Source organism: Haemorhous mexicanus, chromosome 12, assembly GCF_027477595.1.
Source record: "Haemorhous mexicanus isolate bHaeMex1 chromosome 12, bHaeMex1.pri, whole genome shotgun sequence".
NCBI lineage: Eukaryota > Metazoa > Chordata > Aves > Passeriformes > Fringillidae > Haemorhous > Haemorhous mexicanus.
In genome coordinates this window covers 13,999,261-14,019,166 of record NC_082352.1, presented here as the reverse complement: position 1 = coordinate 14,019,166, position 19,906 = coordinate 13,999,261, and the positions used below count along the sequence as shown (strand labels likewise).

The 19,906-nt window shown below is 43.9% G+C and overlaps 1 protein-coding gene across 2 annotated transcripts; it reads right to left on the bottom strand.

The window, feature by feature from the left end:
- Nucleotides 1-3,742: 3,742 nt before the first annotated feature.
- Nucleotides 3,743-14,461, bottom strand: OSGIN1 (oxidative stress induced growth inhibitor 1). Of its 2 annotated transcripts, none has more exons than XM_059857160.1 (6): nucleotides 14,311-14,461; nucleotides 10,304-10,409; nucleotides 7,734-7,870; nucleotides 7,222-7,413; nucleotides 6,797-6,888; nucleotides 3,743-6,141 (listed from the first exon to the last, which is right to left on the bottom strand). In XM_059857160.1, exons 2-6 carry the CDS (start codon nucleotides 10,386-10,388, stop codon nucleotides 5,148-5,150), a joined length of 1,500 nt encoding a protein of 499 aa, XP_059713143.1. In that variant the 5' UTR covers nucleotides 10,389-10,409; nucleotides 14,311-14,461; the 3' UTR covers nucleotides 3,743-5,147. The 2 variants fall into 2 exon arrangements, with proteins under 2 accessions (XP_059713143.1, XP_059713144.1); XM_059857161.1 differs by having other exon boundaries at nucleotides 10,304-10,406; nucleotides 14,311-14,446.
- Nucleotides 14,462-19,906: the final 5,445 nt, after the last annotated feature.

Sequence of the window (19,906 nt, the reverse complement as noted above, 5' to 3'; positions counted from 1 at the left end):
TCTTCCTTTAGTATAGTTTTAGTATATAATTTTCATATAAAATCATATCATATCATAATAAATCAACCTTCTGAAAATAATCAATTCTCATCTCTCACTTCATCCTAAAACCCTCACAACACCGCAACAATTAATAACTCCACTCCTGCCCTCATTTTCCCAGCCCCTGCACTTCCAGTGAGACTGAGATATGGAAATTCACCTGCAGGGTAAATATCTTAAGTAAATAGCCCTGTCACCTTCCAGAGCAGTTTTCCCAGCTGGCAGGGATGCTGGCTGTGGAGCCATGCTGCCCGTGCATGGTTGCTGCCTGGCTCAGGATTCCCTTCCTTTCCCCCGTTTCCAGCTTGCTGTGGTGTAGACGTAAAACAAAGCAGAACTGTTGACAGTGCTTCCAAGAAATGAATGCAACCAGAAAAAATTGGCCTGGAAAACAAAACCCATTCTGCTTTCTTTGCAAAAAGTTCATGAGGGCTGCCTGCTGTGCTCCTGTAAATCAATATACTCGTATGTCCTTCTTCCTAAGCCAAGCTGTGTAGTGTGGGAGCAGAAGGGCACTTTCATACAGAGGCAGAACACCTGTGAGGGGTTTTCCTTCTTATGCCAGAGAAGAATTTCTCAGAATTTCTCTGAGCTGCACATCAAACAGCCCAGGTGCTGTTCCAGCCCTAAGAGCTTGTCCCCAGGAATGCCATAGGAAACTCTTCCTGGACAGAGGATCCGTGCAGCTTCCCAGGCTCTGGCAGAAGGCAGGAGCCAGCCTACAACAGCAACAAAATTTGAGCTCTTTTTTTCTTTCTCCCCACTTAGCTGCTTTCTAGCCAGGAGCTTTCTTCCACCTTTGTGCCTTGCATAAGAGCCCTGGAAGTCAGATATTTTTCCCTGGAGCCTGCAGGGTTTGCTCCACCTTGAAACCTCTTCTGCTAGAAGGCTCTCCCACAGCATCCACTCCCCAGGTGTCCCCAGTTACAAGCAGCTTAGCCTGACCCCAGGAGCTGTCAGTCAGCAGCGATGTGCTGGCTGCTGGCCTGCCCACAAATATCTGTATTTCACAAATAAAGCAGGTTAATTTAAACCACTACATCTGCAACAGGCTGACAGCTCCCTAAGGGCCCTTTTAAAGCTAAGACTTGGGCAATCATTGGACTTGCAATGTATCATAATGCTCTCAAGACCTTTTAAATAGAGTGGTCTGGCCAAGATGTGGCTGGATGTAGTCCTGTGCTCAAACACACAAGTGCTGCCAAAAAAGTGAAGGCTGAACAATCAAAGGAGCTCCCAAGACTATTTTACTGAAATTATTTCAATTTAGGTGATACATAAAAGATGGTTCCTTTTAAATAGGGGCCACCCTTCCCTTCATTTAAGAACCAAAAGCTCTCAACAACATGCTCTGACATCTCACAAGACCTTCACCTAAGCAAAAAGCAGAAGTAGTACCTTTGTATTTTAGTTGCATAATGAATGTATCTGAGTTCAGGCTTGTACACTCAGTTCTGCCACACCCACAGGTGATTAAAATACATCAGCCATGACCACAAGGACTCACAAACACAATAAAATCAAAAACCACAGTTCTGGTTTTTGTCTTCTTGGTAAACTTCAAATCTTCATTTGGGTTCTGAAGGCATAATTTTCCATTGTTCCTGGCAGGTACCAGCAGGGCTCAGGAGCTTGTTCTGCAAGGATGCAACTGGGGACCAAAGGAGGCTGAGGAGCCCTGAAGAAGGAAAATGAGTCCCTGACATGGAGCCCTTGTTGTGGTGTGATGAACATCACTTCTTAGCTGCAGCTAGAGCTCTGTATGAAAAAACCAATCTGCCCTACCCAAAGTGAGCTGAGCAGGGAGTTGCTCAAGGCTCCCCTGAGGGACCTGCTCTGGTCACTGTGGCTGAGGGAGCTCCCCAGTGGGCAGCAGGGAGGGGACACCAAATGACTGTCAGGGGACAGGGGAGAGGCAGAGTGGTCTCAGCTGTCAAACACCCAGCTGGCTCCCCAGGGAAAGCTCCAGGCTGGCCTGAGCAGCAGCAGTGGAGATGGGGGAGGCATTTAGGGTGTCACCTGACAGAGCTGTGTCACCATCACAGGCAGAGTGTGGCTGTGCAGGGGGCCCAGGAGGAGCCTGGTTTTATTCCTGGTCCTGTCACATGCTGCAGGTCAAGGTTATAATGCCTGGGTGAATTGCACTCATAACAAAGCTGGGATCTGTTGACTCTCACAGCTGATTGTTTTGGAACAATAATTCATAGTTGCCTCCCTGGATACAGAGAGCTGAATGACAACTTAGATTGGAAGCACACAGCCTTGCCCTGAGGACCTGCAGATGATGACTAAACCACCAATTCTGCTATTGAGATTCTCTACTTTGACATCCCTTGGGGGCACAATGAAGGATATTTTCTAAGCATCAATTGTGGAAAAACACTTCCCTTTCCGGTGCTGCACGGGGTAGGCAATTAGCTTGTCCCTCTTGGGCAGGAAGGGAGGTGATTTCAAACAGACACTCAGCTCCCCCAGCCGAGGCTCAGGCTGCTGACCTAGTTAGGAGCTCTCCCGTGCAGGCAAATTAGTTCAGCATAATGCAAAATGGGATGCAGGAATGATCAGCATGAACACTGTGACTTTGATCTTCGTGATGGGAAGGGCAGCATTTCACTTGACACCAATCTTGTGACCTCATTCCAGCACATGCCAGTGCCCCTTGGTTTTTTAAATGCTCTTTGCCTTTTGTTCTCCTCCTCATTTGCTTTTGAGACAGGAAGATGTAGCCAAAAGCAGCATTTTCAGAGGTGAGCATTGATCACGGAACATTTTTTAGCAAAGGTTAGCTGCAGAAGATCACAGAACCACATTATCCCTCCTTTGGAATGCCCACATTGCCAGGATAAGAGAGTCAGGGGAAAGTACCAGCTCATGTAGAGTAATGCTGCCAAAGAGAGCCCTGGGGGCATTGCCACCCCTCTGGCCAGTGAGCAAGGACACAGACCAGGAAACTCATTCCCTCTGCTCTTGTGTGGTCACAAAATATTGAGGGCACTTCAGTCTCAGCCTGCAGAGAAAAATGAGTATTGATATTTTAACACATTGAACCAGACTCCTCTCAGAGCTGTGCAGTGAAAAAAAAGCCAAAACCACCAAACCTAGAGGCAGTAGATAACCTGCAATAGGGACAATTCAACCAGTTAAGAAAATACCCTACAATTCTGGACCACAAAGGTGACAAAATGTTGAACGGGGCAATCAGATGTTGATAGTGCAATCTCTGTCCTGGAAATAGTCAAAGCTTTTCCCAACAAGGCACTGAGCAACCAAGTCTAACTGAGCAACTTCTAACTTTAGTGGGGTTGGACCAGGCGCCTTCAAATGTCCCTTTTGATCTAAACTGTCTTAACTGATTTACTGGTCTGGGCTGTGATCTGGGGTTATTTTGCAGACAGGAGGAGAGAGCAGGTGACCAGGAAAGAGATCTAAGACCCTCAGGCAAGAGCAAGCTTGGCAAATAACCTGGTTTGGCACTCTCTTAGCCTCACAAGAGACAGGCACAGCACTTCACAAGGGTTCTTCATCCTACTGGAGAGACAAAGATAAACAGAGAGAAAATTCACAGCAGGGTCCTCCTAGGGAACAGAGGGATGAAGGATTTAGCAGGCACAAACCATGCTCTGGTACTCACCAGGAAGATGGTGAAAAGTTCATTAGGTCTTCTCTGGGTCAGGGATTGAGAGTTAAAGCAAACACAAGGTAAATCTGAAAACACTTTATTGGAAAGTTTCATATAAGAGTAGTCAGTCAGAAAAATGATTCAAGTGATACAGTAACTGATACAGTAACTTCACAGACAAGCCCCTCTCACATCCCAACTCCAGGCCAGTTCATTTGCAGATGTCTCATCCCACTCAGTTTTTCAGGACCTTTTGATGTCAGTGAGTTTCAGTGCAGGCCCAGGGAGTAGAGTCTGTTTTTACACCAAATTAAATGAGCTATGACTGAAATTTTTCCTGTGAGAGGTATGAAAGCCCCGGTAGGTCTGTTGAGAATGCTGCTTACAACATAAGGCATCATTGCCATCTACCCCAGCTGATTCAGAACAGACTGAAAGACTATAGCAAAATATTCTGCCAATAAAAATCTTTTAGAAAAACAGTATAAAAAGTTATATATATATATATATATATATATATATAGTATAAAGCTACCAAAAAGTGACTGTGCCATTTCCCCTCTTATACAAATAACATTATTTAAAAAAAAAAAACATAATGCATTAGTAATTCACCCAGTATATAACATATTGCACCTTTCCAGAATGCTCTATGCAGCAGAAGCCCCATACAGTACATGGGCAGTCCCAAGATGGACCTGCAGCTCCCCTTTAGTTCTGCCTGTCTCTACAGCAGCTGCCAAGAGTTTGGCTATCACAGGTTTAGGATTTAGAAAGCAGGAAGCTGCAAGATGGCAAACCAAGTATTTGCAAACCAGTACCATTTCTCCTCAGGAAGGAGAAGAACCCATCACAGGAATCTCTTGATTTTTTTAAAAGACTCATATATTACTTGTTGCTGGTGTCAGTGAGACAATACAGTTTTGAGTGTTTGTTTGCCAGTTTTTACTGGCAGAATACTCTCCATGTGCCAAAGAGGGACCTGCAGCACCTGGCAGTGGTTCCTGGCCTAACAAGGACATACAGCCAAACCACAGGGGTAAATAAAACCAGGTCAGTTTACTTTGTTTCATGGTAAAACACTGTAAGACACCAACAGACACAGTGTTGTGGGCCTGCTATCTGAAAATAATTAACATTGATTCCTCAATCCAATTTTCAGTCACCTGGAGGGTTTTAGATAGAAGAGCATTTCCTGTCTTTTCCTTGCTTTTCCAAGCACAAGCTTCAGTCCCAGTAACCATGCACAGCTATGCAGAAAAGGAGCTGAATTCCCAGGAACTGAAAATACTGCTGTGTGTGGAACCCACCCTGTATTTGGTCACTTAATCTTCTCAAATAACTTGGCAAGAACTTACTAACTCTCCATATAACCTTGAAGAATACCAGGAATGGCCTTTAGAACTGAGGACATACAAATCAGATGATTTGATGGAAAGAGCACTAACCCACCCTAGTACAGCTGGTACAGGGATGGGGATTTTTGTTAGGGGGGATTTTTGTTGGCTTTCTTTAGCAGAGAGCTGGCAGCAGCCAGAGCCCCTCCCTGAACAAAGCGCACAAAGTTATCTCCTGCCAGAGGTCCCAGGGCATAGAGCCCTTTCTCCTGAGTGCATTCATAGGTGAAGGGATCAACATCGATGGGATTCCTCTTTGGATTGACTGGCTGCTCACTGTCCAGAGCCAAGTCAGTGCCATTATTTGGCAGAAAGGAAAGGTTGGGGTTTGAGCCAGTTAGAACAAGAGCCATGGAAATTTTATAAGCTTTCTGACAGCCGTTCTTGTCTTGAAAGATGCATTTCTTGTCCTTGCCAAAGGAGAGCACGTGATGTTCAGGGAGGCTGATGTAGTGCTCATAGGGCCCAGCACAGGCAGCTGTCTGTTCTTTCATCATCTGGTGGACTTTGTGGTATTCAGGGTACATTGTTTTGGGGAGCTGGTTAAAAATAAGGCCAGGATCAGTGACTCGCCTCCGAAAAACGTGGATTACTGGAATATTGCAATGGTGAGCAAAGAGAATTGCATCAGCAGCTGTCAGACCAGCACCTACAATCAAGACTGGATCTGTCATGATGCCAACACTGCTGTTCTTCACTGCTTCTTCTAAGGCAGACAGCTGGTGGTGGACATAGGAAAGGTTTTCTCCCTTGACCCCGAGCCAGGTAGGATTGTCATATGTTCCTGTAGCCAAGACCACATTCTCTGCATAGATGGAGAAGGGCTCTTTATCACCTTCCACAGTTTTGAAAAATCCATCCACCTGAAAGACCTCTGCACTTTTTTCATTAGAGTTCCAGACTGGGCCACTATCCTCCTGCAGATCTTTCTGGGTGTGGTTGGAGATGCTCTCTGCACTCACTTTCCTCACAGAGGTCACAACAGTGCCACATCTGAAATTCTTCTGCAGTCCTTTCTTCACCACATAGTGCTGGTAATATTGAGCAATGTCCTCTGCTGTGGCTCTATTGTTTTTGAGGCCTCTGTAATAAAGGACAAACAAAGGTCAAGCAGCAGTTAAGTAAGAGACTGGAATTTGTCCCCTCTTGCACTGAATGTATCCGAGAGCCATCTATCCTGGCACTACCAGAGAAGACTGATCTAGTTTCCCTGACTTAGCAAAGTTATTCCTGACATACAGAGCTAACAGTCAGGTCCAGAAGCTGTTGAACAGAGGCAGCTTTCTGTAGCATTAATCCCAGCCCCAAGAACACTGTTGGTTATTTAAGCCTTCCTCTAATATCTTGCTTCCATTCCATTTTTAACACTTGGACTTAAGATTAATTGTGACTCATGTAAAGAGAAGCAGCACCTCAGAATGCACAGTAGCTGAACTGATTGTGTTTGTCATCAGGGGCAGCAGCAGCAGAAGCCAGGTGACCATGTTTTCAAGCTTTGCTCAGAACTCATGGTCACAGATTCATCTCCCCAGTGGGTGTGGAGAAGGACACATTCCAAGCAGCACTGCAACTTGATCTGAATCTCTCAATTAGAATGGACTGGTTTTGGGGTGCAGGAGAGTGTCTTTTTTCTTACTAAAATCATCCATAACAGATGGGTATCTACATTTAAGAAGTCCATTCCAGGTTCTCTAAAAATCTCCAGATGTTTGCAAATGATCACACATGGGTATCTCACCTTTTCTTTTGCTTTAACCATTCTTTGAAAGGGAGATCTGGGAGTCCCATCCATTCCCCTCTGCTCAGGGTAACCATAGAGCCCTCTATAGACTGGAACGAGAAGCAAAGCAAAATGACTTTAATTTTTTAATGTAAAAACTGAAAGGCAAATTTTCCATGTTTCAATATGGCACAAATGATGAAATCAGTAATTTCCTCTGATCTGCTGTCATGGATGAAACCATCCATGTTCTCCAAAAAGAACAAGAGATGGGGAATATAAAGGCTTGTTTTCCTTTTAAACTTCCACTTGTCAAAATAATATATATGTCTATATATGATGTAACACAGCTGACTGGGATTTTAGAGGAGCTTTTCTCTCTCCAATCAGCACATTTGGCCATTACACAACACACAGACCCCAGCTGGCTCCACTTCACTTACGTGCCAGGCACCTCCAGGAGCGTTCCTGCCAAGGACCAGGTGGGGGATGGCTCTGTCAGGCTCATGCCACCAGGTGAGCACAGATTCTGCTGTCCCACCAAAGTCTGTGTCTGGCCGCTGCAGAGTGTCAAACAGAAGAGCCACAGGGCTGTGGGATCGTCCCTCCAAGCCTTCAGACAGATACTCCAGATCCTAGAGAGAGAAGGACCAGATGCTCAAAGGGCATGTAGTGCCAGGCAGCAGACTGCTTGTGACTCCAGCATCTCTGATCAGTGGGCTTGGTGTGCTCTGGCAGCTCATTTACTGGCACACAGACCTGCTCTTGCCCAAGGGCTGCCTCGAGGATCTTAGCAGCAATGCTGGCATTTCAGACAAGGGAGATCTGGATTACAAAGCAAAATTTGCTTAAGGCTCATTCTGTCTGTGTACTTTGAAAATCCAAACAAGGTAATCACTTATGATACACCCCTGGGATGCTTTGCTGGGATGTCATAGTTTATCTTTACACAAACCTGGTCCAAAACAGAGACTTCTGGTGCCTCTTCCAGTTTTCTCTGAAGAATGGGATGAGGATGAAGAGAGTGTCTTTTGAAGTAAGGGGTGTAACCTGACAGCAAATATGAGAGACAGATTCCTGATGGTCCATTCCCTGAAAAAACAATTGAGAAGAGTTTATACTTCTGGAGATAGAGCAGTTCTTTGAGAAGATGCAGACCAATTCAAAAGATATGACACTGCTGTGGATACAGGGGATTTCCTGTTCCAGCATGCACTTTTTGGACGGAGTTGGGGAAGACATTTTACCCTTTACCTCACTTGCTCCTATTTGCATTGCAAGGTCCTTAGAACTTGCTGAAAAGACACAGGGTTAAATAAGTCAGAGGCTGCCCTCACCTGAAGCTTGAAGTCTCTAGCATGGTGATGAATGGAGTTATTTCTCTAAAATTAGTGGTCCAGATACTGATCATGGGCTGACCAGGGGCCTCAGCTCTCCTGGAAGCACATTTCACACCAGTGCAGAGTAGTTCACTGTGCACAGGATACAAGATCCAGAAAAGATTGTGACTATTGAAGTGGAGGGGAACCAGTTCTTCTCAGGAGGAAATTCCATCTTTTAAGGGATATTTGGCAATACAGCTTTGACTAATGGGTCTTGAGGACACTTTCAAATGGGAACCAGCCCTACTGTGGTACTGCAGTGTGTTAAGGAAAGTCTCTCTGCCATGCCAAGACAAGCCCTCAGAACACAGCACTGAACAGGTCACTGGATGGCTGAACTCCTTTGCTGACCACCCAACAGCCAGTGGAAAAACTAGATAAATGTGACTCCAAAGCCCAGTGAGAGCAGCCTATGGAAAGTTTGCACATGGCTGTTCTCCAGCATGTTTAATAATTTACAGTGTCTGTATTACTGCCAGCCTGTCTGGCTGCCCAGGCTCTGCTGCTGTGTGACCAAAGCCATGACAGTGCAGTGACGAAGAGGGGAGGAGAGCCCAAGTGACAGCAGCCTGTTGACACAGTGCCAGTGCTCAAGGGTGACTGGAGCAAAGGCTGATCCTTGAGGATCCCGAAAAAGTGAGGTCATGGCTGTAAAGCCAGCAGTGAGCTATGTGAAGGGCAGTCCATGTCACAGCTGGGGACAAAGGCTGCTGTGCTGACACAAACCAGCAGCTGCAGGTCACTGTTTGGAATATTCCACTTGCAGGAAAGTTAGCCAAAACCAACAGCAACAGACACTAAAAACAAACTAAACTGCAGCTATAGTAAAATATAACAAATTTCAGGTCACTTCTTTGCTTTAGGAAGTACAAGGAGGTACCTAAGCCAAACTTGACCACCTGAAGCTCAACACACAGCAGCAATACACAGAGGATTTATTCTGAACCACATCTAAGTTTGATATGGATGGTCACAAGAACATCTGGGGCTCAAGATATTTTAAAATGCAACTGCTTCCATGAGGCTGCCAGCACAGCTGAGGCAGCACACTGCCTTCCTGGAGCAGGGCCTGGGGAAGTAGCTGGAGCCTTCATGCAGTGTTGTCCAGCTGCAGTGAGACAGCTGGGCTGCTTCAGTCCAGCAGCCTCCTCAGAGTGCACCCCTTCACACTGCTGCTTCTGAGGCTTTAGGGGCATCTCCAGCCTGGCTCCCTGTACAGGTGCACTGGGGAGGTACCAAAATATCCTCCTTGCCATCTAGAGACTTGTACAACTGAGCAGCACAAAGTCATTCTCAGACAAGAACTTGCTGGAAGCAGTATCCCTGTCACAGTTGCTGTTAGCAGGGATTAGGGGTGATTTATGCAGTGCTCTAACTTTGGAGCAGCTCCCTTGGGTGCTTTGAATTCAATGCCAGATAAGGAGGGAAGCCAGCTCTGCAGGGCATGGAACACATGCTCAGATGAGCAAGGTCCAGCACCTCCACAGCTCACTGCTGTCAGAGGGGAAGGCTCTGACATCATCACTTTGCTCAAGAATCACCTCACACTGCAAGCTCCCTCTTGCAAGGGAGGCAAGACAGTTACCATATAACCTGGGGTTTTTTTAACTGGTAGAAAACTGCATTTTATCAGTCTATTAAATCTGTACAAAATCAGTGTAGCTCACTCATGTTTTAAAAGAAGTCTCTGAAAAATTTCAAGAAAGTTTAACTGCATCTGGAGTTCTTTCTAAGGAGACATAATGGTGGAAAAACTCACACAAATCTACCTTCAATTCAAGCACTACAGATAATCCCAGCAAGGTGATTACCTATCTGTACTGAAAAGGTTTCAAATCTTTCTAAATATCCAACAGAGAAAAAGCAGGCTCAGATGAACTGATGCTCAAAAGGTTACCAATTTCACCATTAAAAATAGATATGTGTTTTAATTTGTAAAATATCACGTTCCTCACTTCTCACAACTCTGAGAAGTCCCTTGGTGTTATAGGAAGTCTGGCTGTCTGGGAAAGGATGCAGAAACAGTAGCCAGGCATTTGTGGTTTGAGTGAGAAGATGTGGAAGTGGAACAGAATTAAAGACAGCAAGTCCAAAGCAACAAGAGCACAAGAGAGCTCAGCAGTGCTGGCAGGAGAAGGCTTACCTATGATCACAACAGGCAGTGTCTTGAGCCCACTCCTGTTTGAGGGTCTGGTCACTAATGGACACATCTTCACATCTGGAAGCATTTATGCTCTGGAATCTACCTGCTGGAACAAATGTGTTTTGAATTATTTTCATTTTTTGACAAAAAACCACAAGCAAACAAACAAGAAAACCCCCACAAGATTTTTTCCAGCCCAATAACTCAGACTGATCTAAAGTATTATTACCCTTGCACTGCAGACTGTCACATTACACTTCAACACTCAGGACAGATCTCCTTGTCTTCTCCTCCTGACCCCAAAATCAAAGGATGATTCTCTGATTATGCCCCACAAAAGGGGGAGAGAACAGTCATCTTTCTTTTTCAGACATGAATTTCAGTTACTCCAGGACAGCTGGCAATTTTAGCAACCCTCTGAGTACATTAAATGAAGTGTTGAAACATGTTTATAGAAACTTCATTTCTGGCCATAGTCTGTAGAAGACTGTACCATTATCACAAACACTTCTACAGTAACTTGTGCATTTACTGATAAGTGAAGCAAACCTGACATAAGACTTTTGCCCAGAGGCTGGAAATCTCCTGGCTGAATTTTCAAATAGGTACCACTCTATCACTATGGGGTTTTTTGAGAAGTCCTAGCTTAGTTCTGGAACCTTCTTTCTCAGTTTTCCAGAGGATGGAGAGTTCTAGGTCTGAACAAGTAAATAACAAGTCTTTGAACAAAATATGCATCATAATTATCTCGGAGACCAAGGCGTCATTAGAGAGGAATCTACAAAACTAATCTAATCATTATGTAAACCCCTAATGAACAGTGAATGTTTCTGCCATTCCTGCAGGAATCCTACCACTCAAACAATGACTTAATTTTCCACTGTCACTAACCTAGAGAAGTTATTTTTAGCACAATAAACATGAAATTTCTGAAATTCAGCATAAGCTTTTAATTTATTCTACAGAAAATACTCTCTTTTATAAAAACCTTACTGTCATTTTGGAAAGCTAAGCAAAGTCCATGGAATGGCATGACTTTGTCCAGCAGGGCACACTCTCCCCACCCTTTCCAAGTGCAGACAGATCTTTGCACCAGACACTTCCATAAGGCCTGGCACATCACTGCCTTTGACACAGCTATTGCAGCAAATGTCTCCCTGCAGCGTAATGCCCCTCTTTAGGGCTGACATTTACCTCACAGCAAAGCACAGCACACTGCTGACTGACTGACTGGGCAGCCAGGAAACCACCAGTGAGCCTACAGTTCACAGATTCCAGGCTTCAGCAGGAGTGCTGTGAGTGCCTTTGCTCGCAGGGATGTGACAGTTCTCATACACACCAATGTACAGCCATGGCTGGGCTCCACAGCTCCATTCCAAAATAACTGGGCTCATCACACAGGGCTTACAAGCTGAATTCAAAACTAGCAGCCTTGGCCAAATTTTTGGATCCAAGTTTAGTGACACTGGTTGCCTGTTACCACTTAACTAAGCATTAGTCTAAGACTGTTATGCATTTTGCCTGACAGGACATGAACCATTTAAAGGACTTTATAGTCGTGCTTTCTAATTTAAGTAATTTGAAGTATCTAGCTTTGAAGAGAGTTGGATCTCAATGAAACTTATGTTCCCAATTTAACTGGAACTCAAAGGTAGTTGTATTCACTATGGAAGATGAACTCCCCTTAAGGCCTCCCCACAGCCCTGGATGCTGTGGGAGCACAGCCCAGCCACCCAAGGCTCTCCCTAGCCTTTTGGGTAGGTTCTGCCACGTTAACCAAAACCTGCACCACCTTCAGCAGACTGTGGTGCAAGTTTACCCCCAAATAATTCCTTCCCCCAAAGCTCCAGAGCTGCAATGAGTAGAATTCAGCAGCTGGGACTGCCAGAGACACCAAAGGAACAGGACACTGGTGTGACCAGTCAGGTGTTCCCCTCAAACCAGTAAACTACAGCACCTAGCTGCAGATCAGCAGAAGTTTCTTCTCCATGATAACAAATAACCCCCTCTCCATCACAGTATTACACAAGAAGTTCTTATTAATTTTTCCTAACACAGAGTACACATCTTATTTCTGTGAGACTACTGGGAGCCTGGAAGAGGAAAGCAGGATCTCTGGAAGCAATCTCCCAGGTTTCTGCTCCATAGCTCCCTGCAGCAGCATGCATGGGAAAGCTGCAGGTGGGGTTTTTGCTGGGAGCAAGGCCTGCTGAAGCAGCCCAGCAGAGCACATGGCAGCAGCTGCAGGGCAGCAGCAGAGGCACACTCAGAGAAGAGCCTGCCAGCCTGCTTGTAAGGCATGAGCACAGTGTCATGCTGCTGCCTGCCAGCACCTTTCTGGGGGGGCCTGAAGGGGACAAAAAAGGCACAAGCCAGGAGAACAGAGGCTGGCAGTGCTGTTTACTTTAGAGGAAGGTTGCCTTGGCTCCTGGCCATTGCACTGTGCCAGCCCTCTCCACCCTGATAAAGCACAGAGGCAGCCGCTGCGCACTGATAACTCCCTGCTGCCACCCTCCCCCTCCTTGCTGCACCTTTGGCACATGATAGAAGAGCATTTTCTGCAATTAAACCAAACTTTAATAGCTAGGGGAGCACAATTGTTAGTCTGATGTAATTAGGGTTAGTCTCTTTCACATCCTATAGCTGCCATCTCTATAATTCATAGTTATTAATTAACATTTTCTTAATTCTTAAGTAGAAAGTGAATCTGGTGCTGAACCTGTTTATAGCTATTCCCTTCCTGTTGGCTAAAGGTTTGACTTCTGGGGGTAAAACTCAGAGCATCTCAGGAATTTAATTTCAGGCCAAACATTGACCTTTCCTGCCATTTGATGTTAAGGTGGATTATTTTAATTACTTAATTACCTTTTTTTTTTTTTCCCTTAGTCTTAGACTCCATTACCTCAAAACCTGGGCAGCTAATACAGTGTAGAGGAAAGCCTGTTCTTGCAGAGGCCACTGCAAAGCAACAGGACATTGGAGTTGATTGCCAATCTAAACTGAACTAGTTAGCACCAGGGAAAAGCCTGAAATAGCAAGAAACTTAAGAGTGCTCTTCTCACCCTCCTTTTATGTAGTGTGGGCTGCTGGGCATTCACACTTAGTCAGCTTTGTGACACTGAGTTTGGCTCCTGCTTTGAGCTTCCTACTTTAAATTAATGTCCCTTTCCTTCTCCATTTGGGAGAATGCAGCAAGTTTCACAACTTGGCTTCTTGCTGCTTCCAAAGCATTCCAGTGTCTGTGTGATGTTACATAATTGTTTCTGGCTGAAAAGCTCCCAGCTCACTCTGGGCCAAACTCTGCATACCTTCCTGACACAGCCTCATGTCTAGAGGGACCATAACTCACAAACTCGGTCAGTGTGGCTCTTACTAGTTCCAGGCTGCAAGCCTCAAACAGGTTTTAAGGGAGCAAATGAAAAAGCAAAGACACATTTAGCAAGACAAGGACACTCTGTGATCCTTGGGGAAATAAAAAGCCAGGTTACATCAGCCATATGCAGACAGCTCTCCCTGTAACAGCCATGAGGTTTTGCTAAAGAAAGAATCACCAAGTGTGGCCAGAACAGCACATGGGGAGAGCTCAAGAGAGAAATGCAGTTGGGGTATAAACACTGGGGGAGATTAGAAAAGGCACCACAACACTCAGTTTTAAAGAACAATTCCAACAGAGATGCAGCAATAGTTTTCTTCAGCTTAATTTCCTCATCAACTCACTTGTGTCACAAGGTTAATATTTAACTAGTTAGTACTTTTTTTAAAAAGGCAGAGATCTTGATAGATTTTACATTTTATACTTCCCTACAAGTTTCAGAAGCTGTTCTCTCCTTACTGCATCACTCTTGCATGTCAGGCCAGTTACCCCCCAAACACAATTAAACTATGTGGAAAAAATTCTACTTTGTGGTATGTAATAACAGCTTTCTAAAAACACCCCTGTGATACTCAGAAACTGATGTTAGGGTACACCAGACAGAGCTCTCTGTACTTATTTGGAGCCTTCTTACCTTTAGCAGCAGGTCTGATGAGAGGTGGGATCTTTGTGAAAATGACTGTACAGTCAGGAGAGCCAACCAGACTACAAGCCTGGAATCCTCTCTCTGCTCTAAGACAGCTGTTTAAATATAGTAGGCAACCAGCAGAAAGAGAGGAGAGGAGGAGCCAAAATCACTGGAGGTGGAGCAAGGAAAATACTAATAAGCATGAGTCAGCAGGAATATTTCCCTTCCCAGCTCCTGAATGAATGTAGAGAAACTTCCTTAGTAATGTTCAGCTGACTAATGTGACTACAGCAAAAGCAGGATTACAGGAACCATGCCTGTCAGAAGTCCTGCACTGTACAAATTTTCCATTATTAACCCTCAGGACAACACAGATATGTAGTGGGTCTGAAAAGATTGATTTCAGTTTGTGTTTCTTTTTCTTCAGTGAGATAAAATGTTATAAGCCTTTTGCACAGTAGCAGTAAAATGAGTCAAACTGCTTGCATAAAACTCAGAACTCACCAGGGGTTTCATCCAAGGTATCTTACTCAATTCAGGGAATAATTGATCTGGCTTGCTAAATTTAAAATGCCCTTCACAAATGAAATACCTTTATCCCAAAGTGTTCAGTTCAAGTAGTAAATGAAGCAGGTTTATCTCTGAGGCCATCTGTTTGGAAACCACAATTTCCAGGAAATAGGACTGCTGAGACACAGTTCAAATGCATACTTTCATTCATGTGATCTAAAAGATAAGAGCAGTTCATGAGAAGGATTTCTCTGCTCTCATGACTCCCATCAGAGCAGAATACTTAATACAAAACTCTGTTTTAATTCCACCACAATAAGTTGTTTTAATAAATGTGAAGCAATTATTTCACTCAAAGTTTAGTTACCAGTCAATCTTTTAAAAAAATCTGACTCAGTAAATGCTGTCAGACTGAAGAGGGTGGGGGGAGAGGGGTAAGGACTCTTTCAAGTTTCCTGGGCCTTAATCCAAGGTAGCATTTGCACAGAGCTCTTAAATAACTCATACTGATTTTTTGACAGCAAAGGCTTTTATATGCATTATTCAGATATTTATTGGCATGTAACCAGTGTGTCCATGTCAGCCATGGAAAAATTAAGCTTTCAGAGAAATTAAGGCATTTGTTTGCTTAGGTGATTTAAGATTGCCTTGTTACTAGGTGTTTCAAATCTGTCTTTAATACATTGCAGTGTTGTGTGTCAAACATTGTAGAACAAAGATGTTCAAGTCCATACTTGCTACCATAGATACAAGACAAAAACATATATGATGCTTTGGCTGGCTTTGTACTAAGGAAAATAAGGAATATTTCCTGTGTGTGCAAATCTGCAGAAATAAAGTTGTCCTCTCTGTAAAAAATAGGAGATTCTGTCCATTTCCTTCCAGAACTGACAAAACTAGAATCTCTATTACCTTTGGAAATAAAGCCAGGATTGCTTTCTAAAACCTCAAGCTCTATCCTAGTTTTGTGCACAGTGCAGTTCTTTACAGGAAAACATTAATGTACAATAACCCACTGCCCTTTATTTGCTGGTACAATAAGACCATTGAACATAGCAACTGGGGGCTTCTTTTTTGATATCCCTTTTGATATCCCTGTCTTGATATCCCAAGAAACACATCACACAGAATAGACATATATCAAAGTAACTGTTTCTCCTAGAGTACCTTGACCTCAAACAAATGATTCAGCCCAACACTTCCGATGAACTTTCTAGAAGAAGTAATTGAGCAATCTGTAGTTGGCCTTGCAGCCAGCCCTTGACCTACAAACTTGTGCAATTCACTTCTATTTCTTTCCTGAACTGACAAAGCCATTTTGTTGGAGCACATATTTAAGGACAAAGCCATAACATTGTACTGGGGAATACTTTGCACCTGAACCAACTCTTATTTCATTAGAAAGAAATTTCCTTGTTACTTATTGACTTTTCACCTCTGGTTATGTAAGTTCTACCTGTCCATCTCCTACTTATGAAACCTGTCAGATAGCCCTGATTCTGCTGTCTCCTGTTTTGGGGAGCTTATGCTCTGTGTCAGAATTCATTGCTGACAGCTCATGGCAGAACTTTTCCTACAGCACCTCTCCAGCATCCACCCTTCCCTCCAGCCAGCCTTAAGGTGTACCAGACTGTGCTAAATTATCCTGACAAACTACATTGTCTCAGTCATTAGAACTTCATGTTCTGTTGGTTTTTCATAATGAGAGGAACACTCCCAGTGTGATCCTCCATGGGCCACAGTAGTGCTTTGATGCTTTGGTGTTTCTCTCAATTATGGTAAAACAGAAATCTAGAATTCTGCATGTTTTCTGCCTAAGAGAACATTAAGTGTTCCATTCACTCACTCACACACAGAATGCACATCATTTAATCTAAGACAAAATACAAAATCAAGTGCTGGAAAATCTGATTGAGTATCTTGGTCTCAGTGCAGAACCTAAAATCCAGCTTCACTTTGTTGCTGCCTAAAGCATCTCCACCTTTATCACCCAGAAAAGCTTACACTTAGAGTGTATATGTTAGCTTTTTTACCAAAACTAGGAGCCACATATGTAATGATAATAAATGGTTTGACATCAATTCTGTGACAGTTTACCTGGTTTCTTTTTGCTTCAGCTAAGAAAGCCTACAGCTGTCACCAACACCACAACCCAGACCACATCAGCAGGATGTTCCCTGTAAATGTTGTGGCAGCCCCCAGTCAGAAGCAGCAAGTGGTGGCCATACCACTTCTGGTGGCTGTCCGAGATGTGTGGCTTGCTCTGCTGAATGACAGAGGTAAAAAAGGCTGGGAAGCCCCAGACAATTGCTAGGTCTGACAGAAAAAGCAGCTTAGGCAATGCTGGAAGTATGAGACCCAGTTCTGCTCTCAGTTAAACTTCCTACATGTGTTTGTGCTTTCACATGCCTTCCTCTAAAGAAAGATTTGGCCCAGACCACATGTCCCAGCTTTCCCATATCCCTGCCAAGGCCATATCTGTTATGTGTTCATACCTCTTTTTGCACTGTTTAGGCAGCTGGGTCCAAAGGAAGAGAAATGAAGGTTCACTGCACCCTTTTGTTGTTCACAGGAACATTGACCTCCCAGTCACATAAGTGATTGAAATGGTTTTGCTTTAGTAACTTGCTAATTTGTTCGAGGAAAGTAAAAAGCAAAACCTTACATTTTGCTGGAACTGCTGTAAGATGGTGATTTTTGCTTTTCCCTGCTTTCAATTCATTACCTTGAAGTCATTCCCTGTCTGTTTGAAGAGGGTTGTCTTCCCAAAGCAATGAGATGAAACCATAGAATTTCACCACCCTTCACTGGCCAGGAGCATCAGCCACTTCCACCATTTTGTCTTAAAAGCTGCTGTTAGGAAATAAACTTGGGGAGGTGACAATCACACTGCCCAGGAGGGCTATGAAGCTTTACTGTCTGCATTCAGTCATGCCCTTGGCCACCCTGCAGCAAGGACCTGTGCACAGCACCCACTGTGTGCTCTAGTGCCAGTGCCTCACTGGGACATTCCCCACCTCCTGTCTGCCCAGGCTTAGGGAGCAGGAACAGTGGTCAAGGGAGTCCCCACAAGCACACCCTGAAAGAGACAACAGTACAACACCGAGAGCCAGCAGTGGATATTTTGCAAGAATAGTTCACATGTGGTGTATCCTTGTGGAGAAGTAGTAGAGTGCCAAGTGGCTGTGCAGGCATTTCCTCAGAGAATGGGCCAGGATCACCATTTCCCTCCTCAGATGGCTGGGTGAGAGCCAAATCTAGGGTGCTTTCTACTCCCCAGCACACGTGCTTCCTTTCAGAAATGAGTAGGATGCAAAGAGGTGCAGTCCTTAGGCTCCAGGGACTAGAGCCATGCATGTTTCCCAGGAGTGGATCTTTGCAGATTCTCCATTCCCAAATGCCTCAGGCAGAGGAAAGCTCAGCTCATGTGCTCTGCCCTCAGAGCTCCATCCTGAGCTCATCATTGATGTTTTGGAGAAAAGTAAACACATACACTTTCATGTCAAACAAACAGCATCCATGACCTAGTCAAAGATTAAACTACACATTAAACTGGTTGGGAATTTTCCTCTTATCTAAATGTCAATATATTCTAAATATTTACATGAGTTCTGGAGAGCTGCATCATTTGAAGCTACAGCCTTTAGTCATACAGTCATAGTTTAGTTATGTTCTTTTAGTGCATTTAGCAACTGATTAATTTAATAAACTGCTGCAGAATACTATGGTGTGTGCATACATCCCAAAGCACAAAATGTCCTTCAGAAGTTGATGTTCATAGCTTCTTGAGTGGAATAACTAACAGAGAAGAAAACTGGATATAGTAGGTACAGCTGAACTGTGAGCACTGAGCATCTTCTCTGTACATAGATTCCTTAGGGCAAAACTGTAGTTTCCAACTACAAGTGAGTAATTCAAAGATGGAAAAGGAGCATGTGATGCTCTGAGCTCGTTTAACTCAGCAACAGAAACTGTCATAAACAGGGTTGCAGCAAGGCTTTGGAGTTTCTTGTATTCATTTCTTTGCCACAGCTAAAGCCATTCTGCAGCTCTTGAAGGCAACTTTAGTTTTTTCTACTTTACCAAGAATCACTTAATCAAGATAAAGGATTTTTAGCATTCCTTAAAGGCTTTGAAACACATAAAGCTAAGGGCACCCAGAGGTACGCAGCCAGCATTTTCAATTATGTCAAAGAAAAATGAGATTTTCTGTAGCAGAGCACAATATGTTTTAGCTGTGAAGGTTTAGAAGAGGACTGGACTAGAGTTATCCTGCAGCTTCCTGCCCTCAGGGTTTATTTTCATCTTCCTCTTAAGCACCTGATTCTATCAGAGATAACAGCTGCTTGGATCCAGGTTAGCCAATCTGATATTCCTGACTTGCAACGTTTCCTTTCTGCCATAGCTTTGAGTCCAAGTTCAAAGTGCTTTTTGTACTCAAGTCCTTCCTTCTTAAGAGTCCTTTCATGCACACTAAAAGGTCAATTGGAGTGGTATTTTCTTAGACCCCAATTTCCCTTCACAGTAGCTCCAACACTGACTGGCAGGAGTGAAATTTAAAGTCTCCTGGGACTATTCTGCATGAACCTGGGTGAGCCAGCATCTTCTACATAGACAATCTTATCACTTAGTCACAATAAATCAGTAATGCATTGAAGTGTAACAAAATCGTTGCAGAGGTCAGGGTTTCTCACCTGTAATTGACAGATGTTTCTAGACCAGCTTAAGGTGGCTGGAACACGAAATGAGCTGTTACTGCCTGTAAAACAGAATGTCCTATTTTGAAACACATGAATATGTTCTGGGGTCATTTCTGTGTCTTAGGAACATAAAAAATATTTACTATGAGGTCTGAAAAGATTTTGCACAGTGGATTACAGGTAAGAAAGAGGCAGGATTTCTGCAGAAGAATAAAGCTATTCAGTAACTAATTCCCCAAAGCATTTGGTTTAGAAATACGTTGCAATTTATGTAATTCCACATTTAACTGGTAGACACTCCTTTTTTGCACGTGTCAAAGCTTAAAGCTGAACATATGTCAGTGAAACAAGTGTGCAGTGCTGAATTATCTGTCAATAGACATACTCAGCTT

What these genes read in the sequence shown, in the direction of transcription:
- OSGIN1 (XM_059857160.1), bottom strand. Translation starts at nt 10,388, where the DNA reads ATGCTTCCAGATGTGAAGATGTGTCCATTAGTGACCAGACCCTCAAAC. An exon ending in AAGTCTCTGTTTTGGACCAG is followed by an intron (nt 7,414 to 7,733) that starts GTTTGTGTAAAG and finishes TTCTCTCTCTAG; the next exon opens with GATCTGGAGTATCTGTCTGA. An exon ending in CTCCTGGAGGTGCCTGGCAC is followed by an intron (nt 6,889 to 7,221) that starts GTAAGTGAAGTG and finishes TTCTCGTTCCAG; the next exon opens with TCTATAGAGGGCTCTATGGT.